The sequence below is a fragment of the Sus scrofa genome, chromosome 14, assembly GCF_054392235.1.
Source record: "Sus scrofa isolate SSC_HxYL_T2T_F1_AM1 chromosome 14, Sscrofa_HxYL_maternal_Yorkshire_Landrace_v2.0, whole genome shotgun sequence".
NCBI lineage: Eukaryota > Metazoa > Chordata > Mammalia > Artiodactyla > Suidae > Sus > Sus scrofa.
In genome coordinates, this window is record NC_139396.1 from 123,719,005 (window position 1) to 123,742,979 (window position 23,975).

Below are 23,975 nucleotides of genomic sequence, written 5' to 3' on the forward strand. Positions count from 1 at the left end.
GATGTAGGGAATCCAGGTTGATTCGTTGATTGATTTCTTTTTTACCTCCATTTATCTAGTTATTTTAGCATTATGTGGTGGAAAGACTTTCTTTTCCTCACTAAATCATTTTGGTGCCTTTATTGAAATTAAATGGCTGTGTATCTGTGTGTGGATCTATTTCTGGATTATTCTCTTTCACGGACCTATTTGTCCATCTTTATGTGTATACTTGACTGTCTATTTCTGCAGGCTTATAGTAATACTTGAAATCAGGTAGCATGAATTCTCTAACTTTTTCTTTTTTAGAAATATTCAGGCTTTTCTAAGTTCTTTGTATATTCATGCATTTTACAATTGACTTACAAGTTTCTACATAACAACCTACTGAGATTTTTGACTATAATTGCAATGAATCTGAATCAATTTGGAGAGAATTAATTTTTTTGTTTTGTTTTGTTTTTTGTTTTTTAGGGCCACACCTGTGGTATATGGAAGTTGCTAGGCCGGGGTCCATTTGGAGCTGCAGCTGCCGTCCCACACCACAGCCACAGCAATGTGGGATCCAAGCTGTGTCTGCGACCTACACCACAGCTCACTGCAATGCCAGATCCTTAACCCACTGAGCAAGGCCAGGGATTGAACCTGCCCCTCATGGATGCTAGTCGGGTTTGTTAACCATTGAGTCATGATGGGAACTCCAAGAATTGATATTTTAATAATGAGAATTTTATTTTATTTTATTTGTCTTTTTGCCTTTTCTAGGGCCACTCCCGCGGCACATGGAGGTTCACAGGCCAGGGGTCAAATCCGAGCTATAGCCGCTGGCCTATGCCAGGGCCACATCTATGCAGGATCCGAGCCAAGTCTGCAACCTACACCACAGCTCACAGCAACGCCAGATCCTTAACCCACTGAGCAAGGCCAGGGATCGAACCCGCAACCTCCTGGTTCCTAGTTGGATTCGTTAACCACTGTGCCATGACAGGAACTCCAATAATGAGAATTTTAATCCATGGTCATGGTATATTTCTCTGTTTAGGTCTTTAAGATCTTAGCAATGTTTTCTGTTTCTCAGTGTAGAGGCCTTTAATAAGGTCTTTTGTTAAATATATTCATAAACATGATATTTGATGCAATAAACTTTACTTATTCGAAGTACAGTCTTGGACAAGTTTTGATATGATGCATATACTCATCAGGTTATCATACAATCAAGATAGTGACTATTTCCTTTACTACTGAAAATTTCCTTGTGCCGCCTTGTAATCCGTCCCTCCCTCCCATCACACTTCCAGGTAACCACTGATCACATGTTAGTTTGTACCTGTAGAGTTTTATATAAATGGAATCATAAAGAATGTACCCTTTTCTGGTGGGGGGTCTGGTTTCATTTACTCAGCATAATTATTTTAAGTGTTATGCATGCTGTATGTATCAGTAGGCAATTCCTTTTTATTGTCTGTTGTTTGGCTATGCTACAATTCATTTATCCATTCACTTGCTGATGGACATTTGTGCTTATAGTTTCTGGATATTCCAAACAAAGCTCTTATGAACACTTGTGTACAAATCTTTGTATGGGCATATATTTCCTTTTTTTCCCTGCCTTGGATAAATACCTAGGGTTGGAATGGCAAGATCTTTTTAAGAAATTACTGAAGTTTTCCAAAGTGGTAATAGCATTTTATATCCCCAGCAGCATTGTGTGACTTTACCTCCACTTCCTCACCAACATTTGGTGTGGTTAATCTATTATTTGTTTTTAAATAGATTTTATTTTTTAGGCAGTTTCAAGTTCCACAGCAAAAATGGGCAGAAGGTACAGAGAGATTTCTCATATACCCTCTGCCCCCACATGTGCATAGCCTCCCTCATTGTTAATATCTCCCACCAGAGTGGTACATTTGGCACAACTGATGAATCTACATTGACATAATTACCCAGGGTCCTTACAATATAATTATATTATGGTTCACTCTTGGTGTTGTATAGTCTGTAGATTTAAACAAATATATAATGACATGTATCCATTGTTATGGTATCATATAGTGTATTTTCATTACCCTAAAATTCATCTGTGTTTCACCTATTTGTCTTTTGCCCACTCCCATCAACCACTAGTCTTTTAACTATCTCCAAAGTTTTGCCTTTTCCAGAGTATCATATAGTTGGGATATTACTGCATGTAGCCATTTCACATTGGCTTCTTTTACTTAGCAGTGGGCATTTAAGATTTCCTCTATGTCTTGTCTAGGCTTGATAGTTCATTTGTGTTTAGGTATGACATATCTCATTGTATGAATGTATTGCACTTTATTCATTTACCTGTTGAAGGGCATCTTTGTTGCTTCCAAGTTTTGGGAACTATAAAGAAAGCTGCTCTGAGCATTCATGTTCAGGTTTTATGTGGACATGAGTTTTCAGTTCCTTTGGGTAGGCACCAAGAAACGTGATTGCTGGATTATATGGTATTAACATGTTTAATTTTGTAAGAAACTGCCACACTATCTTCCAAAATGGCTGTGGCATTTTGCATTCCCACCAGCAATGAATGAGAGTTCTTGTTGGTCCACATCCTTACCAGCATTTGTTGTTGTCAATGTTCAGATTTTAGCCGTTCTAGTAGGTGTGTAATACTATCTTGTTTTCATTTGCATTTCCCTGATGACATACAACGGGGAACATCTTTTTATATGCTTATTTGTCATGTGTGTATCTTATTTGGTAAGGTATGTGATAAGGTCTTTGGCCCATTTTTAATCCATTTGTGTTCTTATTGTTGAATTATAAGAGTTCTTTGTATATTTTGGAAAATAGTCTTTTGATATAATTTATTTATTTGGCCATGCATGTGTCAGTTCCCAGGTCGGGAAATCAAACCCATGCCACAACAGTGACCCAAGCCACTGCAGTGACAGTGTCAGATGATCCTTAACCCACTGTGCCACAAGAGAACTCCAGAAAATTTTTATTTTTTTGAAGTCCAGCTTATCAATTATTTCTTTCATAGATCATGCCTTTGGTGTTGAATCAAAAGAAATCATTGCCAAACCCAAGGTCATCCAGATATTTTCGGACTTTAATAGTTTTGCATTTTGCATTTAGGTTTGTATCCATTTTAAGTTAATTTCTGTGTGTCTAACCTAGACATTGACATTCCTAAGTCAATGTCTAGGTTAATTTTTTTTGCAAATAATTGTCCAGTTGTACCAGCACCATTTGGGTGTTTTTTTTTTTTTTTTTTTTTTGGTCTTTTTAGGGCTACACTAGCGGCATATGGAGGTTCCCAGGCTAGGGGTCGAATCAGAGCTGTAGCTGCCGGCCTACACCACAGCCACAGCAAGGCCAGATCCCAGCCACATCTACAACTTACACCACAGCTCATAGCAATGCCGGCTTCTTGACCCACTGAGCAAGGCCAGGGATCAAACTAGTTCTCATGGATACTGGTCAGGTTCGTTAATTGCTGAGCCACAATAGGAATGCCTTTGTTGAAGAGACTGTCTGCTCCATTGTGTTGCCTTTGCTTCTTTGTCAGATAGCCACTATATTCATGTGGGTCTATTTCTGGGCTCTCTTCTGTCCCATTGATTCTGTTCTTTGACCAGTACTACCCTTTCTTGATTGCTGTAGCTTTATAGTATTTATTGCAGTATTATCAGTCTTTTGACTTTGTTCTTCTAATTTTATATTAGCTGTTCTGGGTAGTCTTTATTTTTAGTCATTCTGATAGGTATGTGTTTGTATCAAATTGATATTTGCATTTCCCTAATGACTGAAGATGCTGAATACATTTTCAAGTGCTTATTTCCCTTTTATATATCCTTGGAGAAATGTCACTTTAAATCTCTTGCCCATTAAAAAAATTTCTTAATTTTAAGTGTTCTTTATATTTTCCAGATACATCTGTATATCACATATATTCCTTGCAAATATTTTTCCTGTAGCTTGTTTTTTCATCCCTTAAATGTTTTTAGAAGAAAAGTTTTTAGTTTTGAGGAAGTCCGTTTTACCAGTTTGTTCTGTATTGTGCTGTATGTCATAGCTAAGAAAGCTTTGCCTGACTCAAGGCCACAGATATCTTCTTCTATGTTTTCTTTAAGAAGTTTTACAGTTTTAGTTTTACATTTAGGTCTGTTATCCATTCTCAATTAGTTTCTTATACAATGTGAATTGTGCATTCAAATTCTTTTTTTTTTTTTTTTGCATATCGATAGCCAGTTGTTCTGGCACAATTTGTTGAAAAAGCTATCCTTTCTGTACTGCATTTCCATTGTACCTTTGTCATAAATCATGCCCTTCGATGTGGGGGTTTATTTTCGATTACTCTGTGTATATTGTTTCATTGATCTATTTGTCTGTCTGAAAATACCCAACTGTTTTGATACATGTAGCTTTAAAATAAGTGTTGAAATCAGGTAGTAGGGTGTTAGCCCACCAAATTTATCCTTTTTCACAGTTGTTTTGAGTATTCTAGGTACTTTGCATTTCTTTGTGAGGTGTTTTTTTTTTTTAAGGGCTGCATCCGTTGGTTATGGAGGTTCCCAGGCTAGGGGTCTAATCAGAGCTGTAGCCTACTAGCCTACACCACAGCTACAGTGACGCCAGATCTGAGCCGCATCTGTGAGCTACACCACAGCTCATGGCAACTTCAGATCCTTAACCCACTGAGTGAGGCCAGGGATCAAACCTGTGTCTTCGTGGATGCTAGTGAGATTTGTTTCCACTAAACCATGACAGGAATTCCCTTTATGTGAGTTTTTAAATGAACTTGTTAGTTGCTACCAAAAAAAGCCTCCTGGGATTTTGATTGCAATTGTATTGAATCTGTAGATCAGTTTTGGAAGAATTGGCATAATAACAACATTGAGTCTACCAATAATGAACCCCGTGTATATCTGTTTATTTGGTCTCCTTTAATTTCTCTGACCATTGTTTTTTACTTTTCAGTGTATAGGTGTGTTACATCTTTTGTAAGATTTTTCTCCAAGTATTTCATAATTTTTGAAGTTATTGCAAATGCTATTGCTTTTAAAAATCAATTTCTGTTTCTTCCAAGCATTTAGAAAAACAATTGATTTCGCATATTGATCTTTTATTATGCTACATTGCCAAACTCATTTAATAGTAATAGAAACTTTTTTTTTTTTTTTTTTGTCTTTTGTCTTTTTGTTGTTGTTGTTGCTATTTCTTGGGCCGCTCCCGCGGCATATGGAGGTTCCCAGGCTAGGGGTCTAATCAGAGCTATAGCCACCGGCCTACGCCAGAGCCACAGCAACGCAGGATCTGAGCCGAGTCTGCAACCTACACCACAGCTCACGGCAACGCCAGATCGTTAACCCACTGAGCAACGGCAGGGACCGAACCTGCAACCTCATGGTTCCTAGTCGGATTCGTTAACCACTGCGCCACGACGGGAACTCCAGTAATAGAAACTTTTTTGAAGATGTTGTCAGATTTTTATGTGTAGATGCTCATGTTGTCTGAGTAAAGATGATTTTATTTCTACCTTCCCATTCTGGATGCTTTTCATTTTTATTTTCCTTTCCTTTTCTTTTTCTTCTTTTTCTCCACCTCCCTCTCCTCCTCCATCTTCCCCTCCTCCTTTCCCCATCCCTCCTCCCATCTGATTTCTTTGGCTAAAACCTCTAGAACCTTTTGTATAGCATTGAGGAGAAGTGGTAAGGGCAGAAATCCCTGTGTTGTTATTCACCTTGCTGCTCATCTGTGATTCAGTTTTTCATCATTAAGTAAGATGTTAGATATAGGTTTCTCTTAAGTGCTCTTTATCAGGTTAGGGAAATTCCCTTCTATTCCAGTTTGCTGAGAATTCTTATTAGGAATGGATGTTGAATACATATATCAAATTTATGTCATCATTCAAATGCCTTTTTTGAGACATCTATTAGAGATAAAAGTTTCCTCTTGGAGTTCCTGCTGTGGCACAGTAAGTTAAGAACCTGACTGCAGTAGCTCAGGTTACTTTGGGGGCACAGGTTCAATCTCTGGCCTGGAGCAATGGGTTAAATGATCCAGCATTGCTGCAGCTGGCATAGGTTCAATCCCTGATTCAGATTCAATCCCTGGCCCAGGAATCCCTGCCATGGGTGCAGGCATTAAAAAGAGAATTTATTCTTTTAATGTGTTTAATTATCCTAATTAATTTTTGAATGCTAAATTGACCTTGCATTCCTGGGATTAAGTCATTTTTGGTTAGGATGTACTATCCTTTTTGTATATTAGCTAACATGTTTTTCTCTTTTATTTGGTCACTCCACGGTATGTGGAGTTCCTAGGCCAGGGATCAGAGCTGAGCCCGAGTTGCAGCCTAAGCCGCAGCTGTGGAAACACTGGGTCCTTAACCCACCGTGCCAGGCCAGGGATTTAACCTGCATCCTAGTGCTCCCAAGACACTGCTGATCCTATTGCACCACAGTGGCAACTTCAGATAATATTTTGTTAGGGGATTTTTGTCTCTTTCTCAATTAGGAATGTTGTTCTGTAATTTTTTTCTGAGGATATCTTTGTCAGGTTGTGGTATCAGGTTATGTCAAGCTCAAAATTAGTTGAAAAGTGTTCTCTCTTCCTTTATTTTCTTAAAGAGTTTGTATACAGTTTGTGTGATTATATTCTGAAGTGTTAGAGAGAAATTGCCAATGAGTTACTAGGGCTTGGAGTTTTTTGTTGGGGTTATTTTGTTTGAAGGTAAATTGTTTCTTTGAAGGTAAGTTTCTTTAATACATATAGGGTTATTCAAACATTCTACTTCTTGTGTCTTTTTTGGTGAGTAGTGTTTTCAAGTAATTGTTTCAAATTATTTTTTAAAAATGAACTAAGTTCATTTCCTCCAAAGAATCAGTAAAGAGAATGCTATGTAGCAAAAAAAATTTATAAATGCATGACAGAATTGAGCATTTCTGTTAATAGATCATTCTGGTTACTCGTGGTATATTCTATACATCTATATCACAAACGATTTAGAGCCCTATTGTTTATATTAGTAAGGTTAGTAATTTCAGAAAGGAAACATATTGTAAGCTTCAAATATAAATATTAAAAGGCAGAGGAAATTGAATCTTTTGTGGTTTTTTTAAACAGCTTTGTTTTTCTTTAAATATATAATAAGGTTAAAAACATGAGTCACTGCTTAGAGGTTTTGTATAATCTCATACTGTTTTATAGCAATCAGCCAATTTAAAGAAATAATCTCTGCAAAGCCGTATTTTGTATTTTTAAAATATTTTCTGGGAATTCCCATTGTGGCTCAGCAGAAACAAATATGACTAGCATCCATGAAAACGAAGGTTTGATCCCTGGCCTCACTCAGTGGGTTAAGGATCTGAAATTGCTGTGAGCTGTGGTGTAGGTGACAGATGCAGCTCAGATCTTGCGTTGCTATGGCTGTGATGTAGGCCAGCGGCTACAGCTCTGATTTGACCCCTAGCTTGGGAACTTCCAATATGCTGTGCTGTAGGTTCACCCCTAAAAAGACAATAAATAAATAAATAAGTAAAATATTTTCTCCTTTTTAAGGCAAACAGTTTGGAATCCAAAGATTATCTCCAGGTTTGTCTTCGAATACGACCATTCACACAGTCAGAAAAAGAACAGGAATCTGAGGTTCGTGTTGAATTTAATTGCTTCCTAATATTTTACTTTCATTAAATGGGCAAAATACCGTTTATATTTATTATTGTGGGTTTTTGATGATTTATGTTGTAGGGCTGTGTGTATATTCTGGATTCACAGACTGTTGTGCTAAAGGATCCTCAAAGTATCCTTGGTCGATTAAGTGAGAAAAGCTCTGGGCAGATGGCACAGACATTCAGTTTTTCCAAGGTAGGTACCCATGTGAAACTAAAGATTTTTAAGGTAAAGGGACTTGGCTTAGGCTAAATTAATACCTAATTATATATAATGAGCTATATACATCCTGTGGTTGTGGAACAGATTTTAGGTATTGGTATTTTTTTCTCAATGGTAGAACTCAAATTTCAGATGTATAAATACGTAATTGAAAATGAGTAAATCGTTGTAGAGTTCTTACATTCTTTTGGGGGGTTGGGGTGATATTCTTTTCAAAATCTAGATGGAAAGTTATTATCTGGATCAGATTTCTATCTTGAAAACTTTTTGACAGTAAAACTATCAAGTGCATTTGTGGGAATTAGGGATATTGCAACTATTTTAAGAATGAACCTTGTAAAACAGGTCTTTTAAAACTTAAAAACATGAGAAGGTAGAACTCTTTGTGAATGTTTACTTGAATTTTCTAAAAACACTTGTTTTAAAAAATGCTTATTTAGGTTTTTGGCCCTGAAACTACACAGAAGGAATTCTTCCAGGGTTGCATTTTGCAGCCAGTTAAAGACCTCCTGAAAGGACAAAGTCAGCTGATTTTTACTTACGGGCTAACTAATTCAGGAAAAACTTATACATTTCAAGGTAATTGGTTTTATTTTTGCTAGAAAAGAAAAAAAAGGCACTAATATTTACTCATTTTCAAAATATTTGTTTGTGGCTATGTTTTCATTACCTAGCACATTGCTCCATTTTTAATTTGTAATAGCATATTGAATGTGTATTGCCAATGGCTTTTTTTTTTTCTTTTCTTTTTGGGGCCCCACCTGCGGCATATGGAAGTTCCCAGGCTAGGGGTCAATTGGAGCTGCATCTGCTGGCCTACACCACAGCCACAGCAACGCCAGATCTGAGCCACATCTGCAACCTACACCACAGCTCACGACAGCGCCAGATCCTTAATCCACTGAGCGAGGCCAGGATCAAACTGCATCCTCATGGATACTAGTCAGGGTCGTAACCTGTTGAACCACAATGGGAACTCCCTTCAATAGCTTTTAATTCAGATTGACTTAATTGTGAAACTGCCCTATGATAAAGGATTAAACAATGATAAAAATTCAGAAAAAGGATTGACATGACATAGGGAAATAAGCATGGATAACCAGGGAAACACTTTATATTTTACTTTTATACTTTTTGATAATGGATAACAGCCAATCTTTTTTCAAAAATTTTTATTATTTATTTATTATTAAAGTGTAGTTTATTTACAATGTTTCATCAGGTCGCGTTATACAACAAAGTGATCTAATTACACATACTTCCCTTGCTGTACAGTAGGATTCCATTGCCTGTCCATTCCAGATATAACAGTTTGCATCCCCAAAATGTCTCTCCCTCCCGTCTCCCCTTTTCCCACCCTGGGAACCCCAAGTCTGCTCTTCTTGGCCATACTCTCTTTCTGTTTTCTGTCTGTTATTTTTAGATGGGATCATCTGTTCCATATTTTACATTCCACAAATAAGTGATATCATATGGTATTTGTCTTTTTCTTTCTGGCTTAGTTCACTTAGTAAGTCTCTGGCTCCATCCATGTTGCTGCAAATGGCATTAGGCTTTTTTTAATGTCTGAGTAATATTCCATTGTATATATGTACCACATCTTCTTAATCCATTCATCTGTCAATGGACATTTAGGTTGTTTCCATGTCTTGGCTATTGTGAATAGTGCTGCTGTGAACATAGGTGTGCGTGTATCTTTTTCAGTGACAGTTTTGTCTGGATATATGCACAGCAGTGGAATTGCTGGATCATATGGTAGCTGTATATTTAGTTTCCTCAGGTACCTTCATGCTATTTTCCATAGGATTGTGCCAATTTACATTCCCCACCAACAGTGGAGGAGGGTACCTTTTTCTCTGCACCCTCTTTGGCATTTATTATTTGTTGTCTTGTTAATGAAGGCCATTCTCACTGGTGTGAGGTGGTACCTCATTGTAGTTTTGATTTGCATTTCTCTAATAATTAGTGATGCTGAGCATTTTTTCACATGCCTGTTGGTCATCTAAATGTCTTCTTTGGAGAAATGTCTATTTAGGTCTTCTGCCCATTTTTCAATTGGGTTTTGTTTTGTTTTGTTTTTTGAGTTGCAGGAGTTGTTTGTATGTTTTGGAGATTAGGCCCTTGTCTGTAGGAAAACTCAGTAATCTTTCAACTTCTCCCACTTTTGTCTCAGATTTTTTTTGTTCATGCCTATTGTTTGTATAAAAGGGGCCTTGGTAGTTCAAGAATGTTTTTTCTTTCCTAATTGTCCCAGAGAGTATAAAACAAAAATTCTTTACATAGGCACAGAAGAAAATATTGGCATTCTGCCTCGAACTTTGAATGTGTTATTTGATAGTCTTCAGGAAAGACTCTATACAAAGATGAACCTTAAACCGCATAGATCCAGAGAATACTTACGGTTATCACCAGAGCAAGAGAAAGAAGAAGTCACTAGCAAAAGTGCATTGCTTCGGCAAATTAAAGAGGTATGGGGGTATTTTAATATGTAAAATATATCTAATTATGACCTTTTATTAGCTCTTTAGTTGGTTTCCCTGTATTGGAATGTTTTGTGGTGGTCACGGTCATCTTTTCTTTTTGAGAAAATAGTAAAAACTTTCTTGAAGACATCTCGCATTTTGTATTATACAAACAGCAGAAATGTTTAAACAATGTAAATGTAAATGGTTCTGAAATCTTTTTTGGTTGTTATAGAAACAGCAGCTTTCAATATAATGATGTTTTAAAATTATTTTTTTAATTATAAAAGTAATATGTAGACACAAAATCTAAACAAGAGGATGTGAAAAATAAAAAGTGAAAATTTCCAATAATTCCATTCCTGAAGAGCAAACCACTATTAACAGATGTGAACATATCCTTTTCGATCTTTTTCTTTCTATACAAAAAAAAAAAATCTATGTACAGAGCTTTCCATATATGTCTTTATATATACACATAAACACAGTCATATATATAGTTGCATATGTCTTCATATCTTTATATGTAGAATATAATCTTTTTAAAAACTAAAATGAGATTTTCTATACAGATATTCTATAATTTGCTCTTTCATCTAACATATCTTAAATCTCTTACTGCCTTAATTCACATGTCTGTTAGGTTATGGTTTTTTTTTTTCCCTTCCTCTTTCTTTTTAATAGTTTTTTAAGAAAATTTTTTTATAAAGTTATACTAGTCTGTTTACTCCTCCTGTGGTTTTTGGGTTTCGTGGTATGTGTTCAGATAGTTATTCTATTTAAGGTTGTTAAAAACTATTAACAGTCATTATAAACATATTCAAAACACTGATGGGGATTTATTTTTTTTTTAAAGAAATTTAGAAATTAGGGCTTCAAGGTAATGTTGCTTAGTGGAGAGCAAAGTTCAAAGTCCGTGATTATGGCCTCTGTAAATAAAATAGTACTTTAACAGAAATTATGGAGGTTGGTGGATAATTGAATAGATAATTCATAGAGTAAGTTAAAGTCATTAATAATGAAAAAAATTTCCCTAACAAGTTATCTAGATAAACAACATATTATTTTGCCTTCGAATTATTAAAATGTTAAAAAAATGAGATGCACTTTTTTTTTTTTTTTTTTGGCTTTTTGCCATTTCTTGGGCCGCTCCCACGGCATATGGAGGTTCCCAGGCTAGGGGTCGAATCGGAGTTGCAGCCACCGGCCTACGCCAGAGCCACAGCAACTCGGGATCCGAGCCGCGTCTGCAACCTACACCACAGCTCGCGGCAACCGGGATTGTTAACCCACTGAGCAAGGGCAGGGACCAAACCCGCAACCTCATGGTTCCTAGTCGGATTCGTTAACCACTGCGCCACGACGGGAACTCCGAGATGCACTTTTTAAAATAGTTTCTTTTTATTGAGGTATAGTTGATGAACAATATCACATGCGTTTCAGGTTTACAACATGAGATACACATCTTCACTTTGATGTATTGATTGTAAAATGCATTTCTTCAGAGCAATTTGTCAATACTATATTAAGAGTGAGAACTTAATATTCATATCTCTTCATTCACCAATTCAGATTTAGGTATATAGGCTAAGGGAAAAACAATTAGATTACAGAAGAGAAAAATAATATGTTAAGGTGTTTATCCTCATATTATTTATCCTCATTTAATTAAGTTGTTTCATATCTGTTCAGTTATGCAGCCACCAAATGTTTACAAATGGTTTTTAATTATAGAGAGGAAAAGCTTATAACACAATAAGTGTGGGGAAGAGAATAAAAATAAATATAATGAAATATTAGTAGTTGTTGCCTCTGAGTGGCAGGAATTATATATAATGATATTCTTTTTTATGTTTTCTGTGGTTTTTCAAGTTTCCTATCATAAGAGTATTTTTTAACTAGGAAAAAAAATCAGTAGAGGTCGTTGAATTGAGTAGATGAAAGGCTGGTATCTTATTTGGATAGGTAAGTAGCATACTGGCTATTTAACCTTAGCTAAAAATGTTTTTTAACTTAAATTAAAAAATCTCTGTTTTTCAGGTTGTTGTACATAATGACAGTTATGATACTCTTTATGGTAAGGTTTTCTTTTTCATTTACTTTTAAAACATTGATTATTTGAAAAACTTAATTTTTGAATCACTTCTGGGGATTTAAGTTTTTTAATGACATAGTAACACTTGGAAAATGGTACATAACTCTATGAAATACCAGTCACTGTAAAGTTGTTTGAAATTAATATCACCACTCTCTCTTTCACTGGTTAACTTTCATGCTGAATTCAAGAGACACTGTTTTTTCTTTGTCCTTTATAATTTAATTGCATTTTGATTTATTAGCATATTTGCAATAAAGAAAAATAAGCCAAATTTTGGTTAATACAAATATTTATATCTGCTTTGGTCCAAAAAGGTTAAGGTTATTTAGTTTTTCAAGTCCAGGAGTCTTGATCTGTCCTGTTGTCCAATTTTTGATTGCTTAATTTTGTAATTATCTTTTTTGTTGTTGTTTTTTGTAGGAAACTTAACAAACTCTTTGAATGTCCCAGAGTTTGAAGAATCCATGAAAGATTGTGAACATGCTAGCTTGAATATGGATAATAATATAAAATTTTCTGTGTGGGTTTCTTTCTTTGAGATTTACAATGAATGTATTTATGATTTGTTTGTTCCGATATCATCTAAGTTCCAAAAGAGAAAGATGCTACGCCTTTCCCAAGATGTAAAGGGCTATTCTTTTATAAAAGGTATGCTAATGAGTATTTTTTTTACTTTACTGCTCTAAAGTTTCTTTCTAGGCTTTGTTACGGGAAAGGAAACTGGACATTGAAAATTTTTTTTTGCTAATTATTAACATCAAAATAATAAAAGTGGTTTGTGATTTGAAAGTATGTTTTTGTATGTTAATGAAACCTGAATGTAAAGTGTCTAGTATTGTCTTTGCTTGAGTATTATTGATTTGGAATTTAGGGGATGGGAAAAGGTATGTGATATTTACATTATTCTGTTGCATTGTTAAAGTCCCAACTTAGGAACTAGGTAAATGTTTCTGTTCCACAGTGTTTGCCTAGCCTTTTAAAAATTACTTTCCTACAGTAGGAAATACATGTTAATAACATCATGTATATGTATATATACAGTTAAAAAGCTTCATTAATTATACTTACCATTACTACAAGGAATGCACTTTGGTGTTTTGTATATTCTTTTCATTTTTAAAAAATGCTAGTTATGACAACAAATTTGATTTTATGTTTTACTAAAGAATTGCAATCTGTAATATCTCATAGCTAGGTTATTTTCTTGGTTTAATCTAATTCTAAGGAATCTTACCTAGTTTTAATTTTCCTTCTGGCAAATTCTTAAAAACATTTACTTCTGTGTTTATACAACTTAAATACTAGAAAATCATGAAAATATCCTCTTGTGTATGTTTCTAGTGAAGTATGGAATAGCTGAATTGCCTAGGGTCTGTTATAAGAAATATTTTGTTATATGTCTTTGGGAAACAGATTATAAATCTTAAAAAGATTACATTAGGCAACAAGTGCTGTGTTTTTAATATGTTGATATGTACCCTCTTTATTTTTTAAAGATCTACAGTGGATTCAAGTATCTGATTCCAAAGAAGCTTATAGACTTTTAAAACTAGGAATAAAGCACCAGAGTGTTGCCTTCACAAAACTAAACAATGCTTCTAGTAGAAGGTAAGGAGTAAACCCTATGGTATGGGCCTGCGGCGTTCGGTGTTCTCTGCTAATTTAAATACAGTTTATTTAAGATTAAAGTGGACAGTTCTCTGATATGTTAAATGAATTCATAGGCATGATAACATTCAGTAAACTGAAGAGCACTAAACACATAAAATTACTAGGTCCATTTCTTGTTCTAATATAAGATTTATTAATTTGTATTCAGTCTGAGGTATTTGTATTCTTTCTTTAGATGACTATCTAAGCCCAATATTTTAAGTTACCTGTAATGGGGGACTTTTTTCTGTGTTTTTCCTACTTAGCGTCGTGAACTCAGACATGGTATGCAAACTGGTCAAATCTCAAGGGATTAGGAAGGATGTTTTAAATGGAAGGGATTGGGGATGAGAGACAAAAAGAAATAAGACAGGTTTTCTCTTAAGGGGGAAAAAGCCTTGTTCCTATGTATGGCATGAGGATAATTTATGATCCAGATAAGCCTATATTTAAGCCAAATGTATGCTGTAGTTTAGGTATATATTGAAAGTTGATTAGCTGTACACAATAACCTTTTAACTAGTAATAACCATCTTTGTAAGCAAATTGGACTTTGTTATAAGTAGTTCTGTTAATAGAGGTTGGAATGTTAAGAGGAGCAGGTTTAAAGGTTTTGGTGCTAAGTGGAAGAAAGATGAGATACTTGGTTTTAGGCAGTCAGGTGTATAGGTAGGTGACAGTGGAGTACTGAATTGAAATCTCTGGCAACTTGTTGGGGAATGCAGAGCTGGAGCTATGGCTAGTATTAGGTTATAAATAGATGTTGATTTAGATGCTTGCCTCTTCTTTTTAGAATGCAGAAATTAAAAATGAATGATAATATTTGATCTTCCTTTTAGTCACAGCATATTCACCATTAGAATATTACAGATTGAAGATTCTGAAATGCCTCGTGTAATGCGAGTCAGTGAGTAAGTTGAGAATTCTTAAAAGTGTAATTATTTTGAGTTGTTTTGTTTTGAAGAACTTTTAAGTTAAAAAAAATTTTTTTTGGTTAATTTAGATTGTCTTTATGTGATCTTGCTGGTTCAGAACGAAGCATGAAGACACAGAATGAAGGTGAACGGTTAAGAGAGACTGGGAATATCAATACTTCTTTGTTGACTCTGGGAAAGTGTATCAATGCTTTGAAGAACAGTGAAAAGTCAAAGTAAGAGTTTCTGAATGTGTTAATAGCATGTTAAGTATTATAATATTCAGATTTTCTGCTTTGCTGATTTTAGAAAGTTCTCTTGTTTTTAATTGGCTTCTTTTGCAATGATTATGTATGGATTGTGATTAAAATAATTAGAGATCTTGGATTAAAAAAAAGATGGAAATAAAAAACAATGTCAGTCAATGCCAGTGGCTCATTCAAGTAAACATAGTATTGCCCATAGCACATATATGTCAACAGACACCTTAGATAATAACCTTCTAATGATGCTGGTTTAGCATTTAAAACCATGTTATTCATACTAACTCATTGTGTTCTAGATGTGGTAGACTTCTGCATTAATTAGCATTTTAGGCTGAGTGAATTGTAAATCAGCCTTTAATATTTCTAGTTCAGATGTATTTACGGCATAATTGCTCTATGTTAGAGAACACAGCCTGGTTCAATGTGGCTTTCTTTACCACTAGTTTTGTCTAGTGGGTTATTGTTAGTATTAGTGTTATTAATAGAAACAACATGAATAAACAAAAATTTACAATTAGTCCTTGACTGTGACAATTCACTAACCTAGAATTTGAGTCCATGATAGCTAGATTATTTCTTTGTAAAATTTATCAGCATTCCTGAGTTCATGAGATTTGTTTTAACTTAAAATTTTTTTAAAATATTTCTCCACAGGTTTCAACAACATGTGCCTTTCCGGGAAAGTAAACTGACCCACTATTTTCAAAGTTTTTTTAATGGTAAAGGGAAAATATGTATGATTGTCAACATCAGCCAGTGTTTTTTTGCCTATGATGAGACACTCAATGTGTTGAAGTTCTCAGCCATTGCACAAAAAGTAAATATAATTGAATTTCTGCAGAATTTTTTAAGCTTATTAGAATATTGATGATTTTTTTTCTTGGAGTAGATAAAACATTTTTCCATTTATAGCTGTAAACTTAAAAAATAATTGAAAATTAAAAATTTAGTATTTGATTAGGTAGTAGCACATGGGAAAAGACTGAAAGTTACCCCTGCTTAAGAGTAAAATGACCTCAGTAATAAATAAACTTACCCATTACAAGTAGCAAGTATTCTTAGAACGAACTGTCTGCTCTACCATCTATCTGGGTATTTGGTGGCTAATCAGGAAGACCCCAGCTGGGAATAGGACTAAGAACTTAAGTTCTTACTAAAGGGACAAAGTAAATTTACCTGATAAATGTATAATTTTCTTTTTATCAAATGTTTATTTAAAGCTTACAAATTCCTCCTTGTATATTTGTTTGCATAGTTTTTTTTTAATTCTCCAGTTGTCATTTGACTTAAATTTTTCTGTTTTAAAAGTTACATTAAATATTTTAACAGGTTTATGTTCCAGACATTTTAAATTCCTCTCAAGAGAAGTCATTTGGACCTGTCAAATCTCAAGATGTATCACTAGACATTAATAATTCAGATAATAAGGTAGTAAATGAAAAAAGATCCACAATTTCATGGGAAAGTAGTCTAGAAGATGTGGCGGAAGACGAAGATTTGGTTGAGGATCTAGAAAAGGCTGAAGAAAAGCAAAATGTGGAAACTGAATTCACTGATGAAGAGCTGGATAAAACACTAGAGGAAGATAAAGCTTTCATTAGCCGTGAGGAGAAGAGAGTAAGTATTAAGAACTCCTACTTCTAAAATTGGCTTGTTATTATTCTGAAGTTAGGGTAAATAATTCTTAGGGCTCTCTCTCCCATTATTTTTCAACCATACACTAAATTTATCTTTCATCTTTATGTTTTGAAAATTTTCAGATCTGCAGAGAGGATAATACAATGAATACCCATTTGTACTTCACTGGGATTTGCCAATTGTTAACATTTTACCATATTTAATTTTCTTTCTGTGAGGGTTTGAATATACATTTTTTTGCCTGTGTCATTTGAAAGTAAGATATGAATGTAATGACACCTTACAACTAACTATTTCAGCGTATGTTTCCCAAGGATGTGGACATTTTCCTCATGCCAAAAGACCATTTTCATATTGATCTCCTCAAAACTGAAGTTTATATATAATGTCGATTAAACTAAAATGTTAGAGGAATTCCCTGGTGGCTCAGCGGGTTAAGGTTCTGGCATTGTCGCTGTTGTGGCTCTGGTCACAACTATGGTGCAGATTTGATCCTTGGCTCAGGGAACTTCCATATGCCATAGGTGCAGGAAAAAAAAAAAAGTTAGTAGAATTTCTGAGTTTACTTACTTTATTTTTTTTAATTTTTAAAAAATTTTTTGGTCTTTTTTTGCTATTTCTTGGGCCGCTCCCTAGGCATATGGAGTTTCCCAGGCTAGGGGTCCAATCGGAGCTGTAGCTGCCGGCCTACACCAGAGCCACAGCAAAGCAGGTTCCGAGCTGCGTCTGCAACCTACACCACAGCTCACGGCAATGCCGGATCGTGAACCCACTGAGCAAGGGCAGGGACCGAACCCGCAACCTCATGGTTCCTAGTCGGATTCGTTAACCACTGTGCCAAGACGGGAACTCCCTTACTTATTTTTTTTTAAATTTTTTCTTGTCTTTTCTTGGGCTGCACCCAAGGCATATGGAGGTTCCCAGGCTAGGGGTCTAATCGGAGCTGTAGCTGCCAGCCTACCCCAGAGCCACAGCAACTCGGGTTCTGAGCTGCATCTGTGACCTATACCACAGTTCACGACCTACACCACAGTTCACCGCCGTATCTTTAGCTTACTGAGCAAGGCCGGGTATCGAACCAGCAACCTCATAGTTCCTGGTCGGATTCCTTAACCACTGAACCACAGACGGGGTCTCCAGAATTTCTGAATTTATTAGGAAAAATCATGTGATGGTTTACAAAGGGTGAATGTATATCTTATAACTTTAACAAGCTACTTTAAAATCGAAGTTTCATCAAAGTTTTTTCTAATGCTTTTAAAAGTGAAAATGATTAGGCTTTGCCTGCTTTACATTGTTAACATTTTAATTAGAGGATTGTGAGTATTAAAGATCATTATGGCATATATTGATATTAGCATATTTATAATTATAATTCATTTAACTGGAATTACCAAGCAGAATTTTCCACCAAAAACTTTATTACATGCTAACAATGATGGAAAACTTAATTGTTGAGAATTTCCTGAGGTAGTCCCATATTTGTGCAGATTTCTCTAAGTTCCCCACATTTCTTCTTTAATAGTTATTTACTATTTATTGTTTCAAACAGTGGGAAAGCCTGTGGTTATTTAAAATTATAAAAGTATTATATAATCATGGTGGAATCTAGAAAGAGAAAAAGGAAAAAAATTAAATATAAGTATCTCTCTAATCTACTGCTCATGCTAGGAGGTTTTTACTTTACCTAACAGTATTATAACCTGAAACTTTAATCAAAAACCTTTAAAAACAATATCATACTCTTTTCTGAATGCTGTAATTTGATTTATTACATGTCTACACTGGCTATGATGTCAAGTTTTAATTGCTTTTTTTTTGGTTTGTTTTTTTAGGTTTTATTGACGTATAGTTAATTTACAAGGCTGTTATAGTTTCTGCTGTACAGCAAAGTGACCCAGTCATACTATGCTAGATTTCTTTTAACTGAATTTGTCACGGCAGCTGAATGGAGATCCTATGTGTTTCAAAATGTTTGTTACTTTTAACGCAGTTACTCTCATCTTATTTCTAATTGTCTCTCTGAGGAAACTTTTTATTTTTTATTATTATTATTTTTTTTAACTACCAGCTTACATATTTTTTTGGAAGTTGCTTTTTTATTTTTTTGTTTTTTTTTTTTTAATACTTGATTTACAATGTTCTGTCAATTTCTGCTTTACAGCTCAAGTTTTAATTGCTTTATTGTTCATTTTTCATATTATTAATTATTATATGTACTTTCAAAGACTGTAGGATTGTTGCTCACATTTGAATAGTTATGAAAGCCCAATAGGATAAGTTTATGTAACATCTCTCTTTGACATTTTGGAAAGTGTTTGGAGGTTCTTAATAACTACTCTATATAAACACTTCAGCTTTATATTTTGACAGTCTGATTTTAAGCTCAGCCTTCAGCATTACCACACACCTGATCCTTACATTCCCTACCTATGAAACATGGATGCTGCTACCAAGCTTACAGAAGGTTGTGTGGATTAAGTGAAATAAGAACTCCCAGAGTAGTTCCTGGTAGAAAATAGATGCCCAAATTTTCCTTTCTCTTTTTTCTTTGTGTAGCTAGACAGTGAATTACTTTGTTTTTAAAATGTGGAAGGCCTACGAAATATTTCAGATTAGTGAATCTCTGCAAATACATAATTTTCAGTGAAAATATTATCTCTTTTAAAAGGAATGCATAATTATAATTTAAATGAAAAAAGTTTTATTTTTGAAAACTTGTATATATTTCTTGGGATATATTGTTTTTTAATTAGAATTTTAATATTTATATTTTAGAAACTTTTAGATTTAATAGAAGACTTGAAGAAAAAACTAATAAGTGAAAGAAAAGAAAAGTTAACGTTGGAATTTAAAATTCGTGAAGAAGTTACACAGGAGTTTACTCAATATTTGGCTCAAAGGGAAGCTGACTTTAAGTACGTTTTTTTGTTCGTGTCCTAGTATTGAGAATTTTATTTACTTGTTAAAATGGGTTTTTTGCTTTTTATTTTTTAGAGGGTGACTTCTGAATTCTGACCATTATACAGGCTTGAAAATAAGCCTTTACTAATCCCCATGGTGATTGTTAATTAAACATGAGTGATTATTTAAATTGATTTTTAATTTATAATCTACTTAATCTTAGAAATTTAAAATAAAACTCAAAGTAGTGCTGTTTCTGTTTCTTAATGGGATTAATTTCTGTTATGAAGGGAAACTCTCCTTCAGGAACGAGAGATACTAGAAGAAAATGCTGAATGTCGTTTGGCAATCTTCAAGGATTTGGTTGGTAAATGTGACACTCAAGAAGAACCAAAGAATGAAGATGATGCCATGAAGGTTGAAACTGAAGTATGTTAATTGAAATATTAAATCCATCAGGTTTTGTTACCAGGATTTAGTGTACCACATCAAAGATGAGAAACGTTAATATACTTTAGAATTAAAAATCTTAATGTGCATCTTTATTATAATTAAGGATACTTTATTAGGAACATAAGCACAGATAGTTTAAATATAGCTATTGAATTTGGAAAAAATATGTATCTTATATTTCTATCTCAGTTTGGCATTGTTTCAGTCTTTGTATTGATTGTAGGTAGATTCCTTTTTGTCTGATTATGGCCTACCCCTCTCAAATTGATCTTAAAGAATTTTAAATGGCTGAGGGACCTAAAGGGTCATTTAGTTGTGTTCTGATTAAAACTAAAACATTTGAGAGTTCCCGTCGTGGCGCAATGGTTAACAAATCCAACTAGGAACCACGAGGTTGCGGTTCTATCCCTGGCCTTGCTCAGTGGGTGAAGGATTTGGCATTGCCATGAGCTGTGGTGTAGGTTGCAGACATGGCTCAGATCCCTCATTGCTATGGCTCTGGCGCAGGCCAGCAGCTACAGCTCCGATTAGACCCCTAGCCTGGGAACCTCCATATGGCATGGGTATGGCCCTTAAAAAAAAAAAAAAGACAAAAAAAATTATTAAAACAAAAAACATTTGTATATAGAAAGATCTCTCTTGGCTTGGCTGACTAACTGGTTCATACTGTTAAGTCAACATTATTCTTTTCTGCTGCTTCTGCTGAGCAGAAATTGATGGCATCATTTTGGAATGGTTGTTTTGCTTTTTAATTACTCAGTTTGGGGTCTGGGATGGTGATGTCTAGGCTCTTGCTGTCAAACCATCTTTTTGTGTCCCTGACATAGTTGGGGATTTGGTCTGAATTGTGAAAATGGGCATTTCTTTCCTCAGCTGGCCCAACAAAGCCTTTAAAGACTTATTATATAACAAAGTGTATCTGAACTAGGTAAGCATAATTGTTGTATAATGACTTATTACAGTTTGACATTGTTTTTGTGGAGAAATATAAAACAGAAAATAAGTGATGGAGCACAACTTTTTCATAATCAGAGATACTTCTAGATAATTTATTTAAAAAATTTCAAGTTGTGAGTTTTTTTGCTACTTGTTCTTAAAACTGTCTAAATCAGATAGTACAACACTGAAATAGTGAAAGCCACTGTTAACGTTAGGTATGTGGTTTTTGCTATTTTTAGGAAAGACATAATTATGTAGGAATTGAAGATATTATTGATTCTCTTCAAGATGATGTCACTGATATTAAGAAACAGGCTGAAATTGCTCACTTATATATTGCATCTCTTGCTGACCCCCAGGAAGCTATTGCTTGTTTAGAAATAAAGTTAAATCAAGTTAAAGCTGAATTAGCTAAAACCAAAGAAGAATTAATTGAAACCCAGGAAGAGTTAAAAAAGAGAGAAAATGGTAAGTAGATTTATTTTACCTCTATTTTGATGTTATAAATGCATAAAAAGATAGTTGGTAAGTATGAGGTTTATGCAGTTTATTTACCATAGTGGCCAGAAAATGACCAAGGCCACATACTTAATATTTTGCCACTTGTATGAGTTTACAATATTTTATTAATCAAAAGTAATTTTTTGCCTTTTTTTTTTTTTTACTTTTAGACCAGTATTATTAGAAAATAGACTTCTCAAAAAAAAAAAAAAAAAAAAACCAACCTAAGTACAGCTTTATCAGCAAATTAAGAAGTCTCATAAGAAATTGTAGTTCTGTAGACTTTGTTCCTGTTTTCCTTCTGAACAGTTCCAATGTGGTAGATTCTCCTCTGGGTTGTAAGTTTGAGATGGAGTGACTCCTGTGGAGTGGTCTTAAATCTGCTAGATTAGTGCTTCATTCTAGCTCTTGAGAGCATTTTGTTATATATAGGATTGTTTGTCACATCTGGGTTTGAAGTATTGGATGAAATACTTTCCCCTTTCTGTGTGAAACAAGATGGGTGGGAAATAGCTGGTATGTGGTGCCTCATTGTGAAGTGAATTAGAAAGGAACTAGCTACTTCTCTTCTGACGTTATACTGGAATATTTTTTTTTAACTATTGAGCATATGTCCATTCATTTTTATCCTGAGTTTTGGAAGAGACTTTTTCAGAAACATTACTCTCTGGTGGTAGAATTTGTAGCTGAGTGCCACAGTAGATTCTAGTGTTATTAAAATTCTTTTTCTTGAGTAGAACAATAAAGGGTCTACCATGGCAGCTTATGTTTCATGATTATGCAATGCTATATTTTTTAGATGCTTAGATACTTATTTTTAACATTCTTACTTTTTCAGAATCAAAAACTAATGTAAACTCATTGGTTCAAGAGCTTGATAAATCTAATAAGGTAATTCTTTTCAGCTTTATTTTGTCTTGTTAAGGAACTTAGTAAAATAAGCAGCATGAATTATGACTAGGTATATCTATTTTAAAAATAAAGAAAAAGTAATAAATGAACATAAAAGAAATTGACAAGTATAAGTGTCTTCACCTTTATACCTCTTTCCAAAGATGGCCACTGGAAAGTTTCTTCAGTCTTTCCAGAAAAGATGTATGTGTGTATATATATATTTAGAACACACACACATACCTTTTAACAGATTTAAACAAATAGTATTGTAGTTCTGTGTTTCGCTTTCTTCCCTTAGAAGATGTCTTAAAGATAATTCTATGGCGGCATGTACATATCTATGATTCTTTTACCAGGTGCATATGTTGATTAGATATATTTACGTGGTATTTATTTTGTCAGAAGTTACTGAGTGTTTTAAAATTTAATATATGACCTGAGTAGTGTGCAGCATCGGAATCCTAAAAATCTCTAGCACTTTGTACTTTTAGATTAGATAATTTAATAGTTGTAAATGGATTTGACATTAATAGATCTAAATATAAAATTGCAGGTATACATAGAGGTGAAATGAATTCAAAGTTCTAAACTTAATATTTTTCCTGACCTTTTCTGGCATGGGGCTTCTTATCTTAACCTACATTTTTCCTTCTAAAGAGCTGAATATTTTAAGATATGATCAAATATAAATAATTCAGGATCTTGATATCTAATATTCAGCACTTAAAAAGTAACCAAAATAAGTACTTAGTGCAAGACATTATAGCTACTGTTTAGACAATTCCTGATCTTTTATTTTTTTCTAGTTATAAAAATAGCTGCTAGTTGTAAAGATTCATCAGTATTAAACTTTGGGAAATAGAAAGTACAGTAGTTGGAGTTCCCGTCGTGGCGCAGTGGTTAACGAATCCGACTAGGAACCATGAGGTTGCGGGTTCGGTCCCTGCCCTTGCTCAGTGGGTTAACGATCCGATCCGGCGTTGCCGCGAGCTGTGGTGTAGGTTGCAGACGCGGCTCGGATCCCGCGTTGCTGTGGCTCTGGCGTAGGCCGGTGGCTACAGCTCCGATTCAACCCCTAGCCTGGGAACCTCCATATGCCCAAGAAATAGCAGCAACAACAACAACAAATAACAAAAAGACAAAAAAAAAGACAAAAAAAAAGACAAAAAAAAAAAAAAAAAAAAAAGAAAGTACAGTAGTCCTCCATAATGTTTCTCTTACCTCAAAAACAAAACGAATCCCACTTTTGGGTAGATCTTGGAGACTTTTATACATGTCCATTTTTATAGCATACTTACTATGAACTCTTTTAAGTTCTTTGCCTATACTTATTAAATCTCAGAACAACCTTATGCTATAGTTATTTTTTATTTTTATGGAGACATTAATTAACTTTCCTTGAGTCACA

The 23,975-nt window shown here is 34.4% G+C and overlaps 1 protein-coding gene across 16 annotated transcripts in view; it reads left to right on the forward strand.

Moving 5' to 3' along the window:
• KIF20B (kinesin family member 20B) overlaps window positions 1–23,975 on the forward strand; it is an 81,208-nt gene that overhangs the window by 5,955 nt on the left and 51,278 nt on the right. For 9 of the 16 annotated variants that reach the window (XM_005671273.4, XM_001928931.6, XM_084996706.1 and 6 more), the window contains exons 3-17: window positions 7,516–7,602; window positions 7,705–7,821; window positions 8,289–8,427; window positions 10,132–10,316; window positions 12,351–12,387; window positions 12,829–13,056; window positions 13,905–14,016; window positions 14,898–14,969; window positions 15,062–15,208; window positions 15,893–16,055; window positions 16,568–16,855; window positions 19,655–19,794; window positions 20,071–20,209; window positions 21,532–21,640; window positions 22,512–22,564. In XM_005671273.4, coding sequence (XP_005671330.2) covers window positions 7,516–7,602; window positions 7,705–7,821; window positions 8,289–8,427; window positions 10,132–10,316; window positions 12,351–12,387; window positions 12,829–13,056; window positions 13,905–14,016; window positions 14,898–14,969; window positions 15,062–15,208; window positions 15,893–16,055; window positions 16,568–16,855; window positions 19,655–19,794; window positions 20,071–20,209; window positions 21,532–21,640; window positions 22,512–22,564 — 2,016 coding nt within the window. Of the gene's footprint in view, window positions 1–7,515; window positions 7,603–7,704; window positions 7,822–8,288; window positions 8,428–10,131; window positions 10,317–12,350; window positions 12,388–12,828; window positions 13,057–13,904; window positions 14,017–14,897; window positions 14,970–15,061; window positions 15,209–15,892; window positions 16,056–16,567; window positions 16,856–19,654; window positions 19,795–20,070; window positions 20,210–21,411; window positions 21,641–22,511; window positions 22,565–23,975 lie in introns of all 16 variants that reach the window. The other 7 variants (XM_005671270.4, XM_021072615.2, XM_005671272.4 and 4 more) reach the window with 1 other exon arrangement.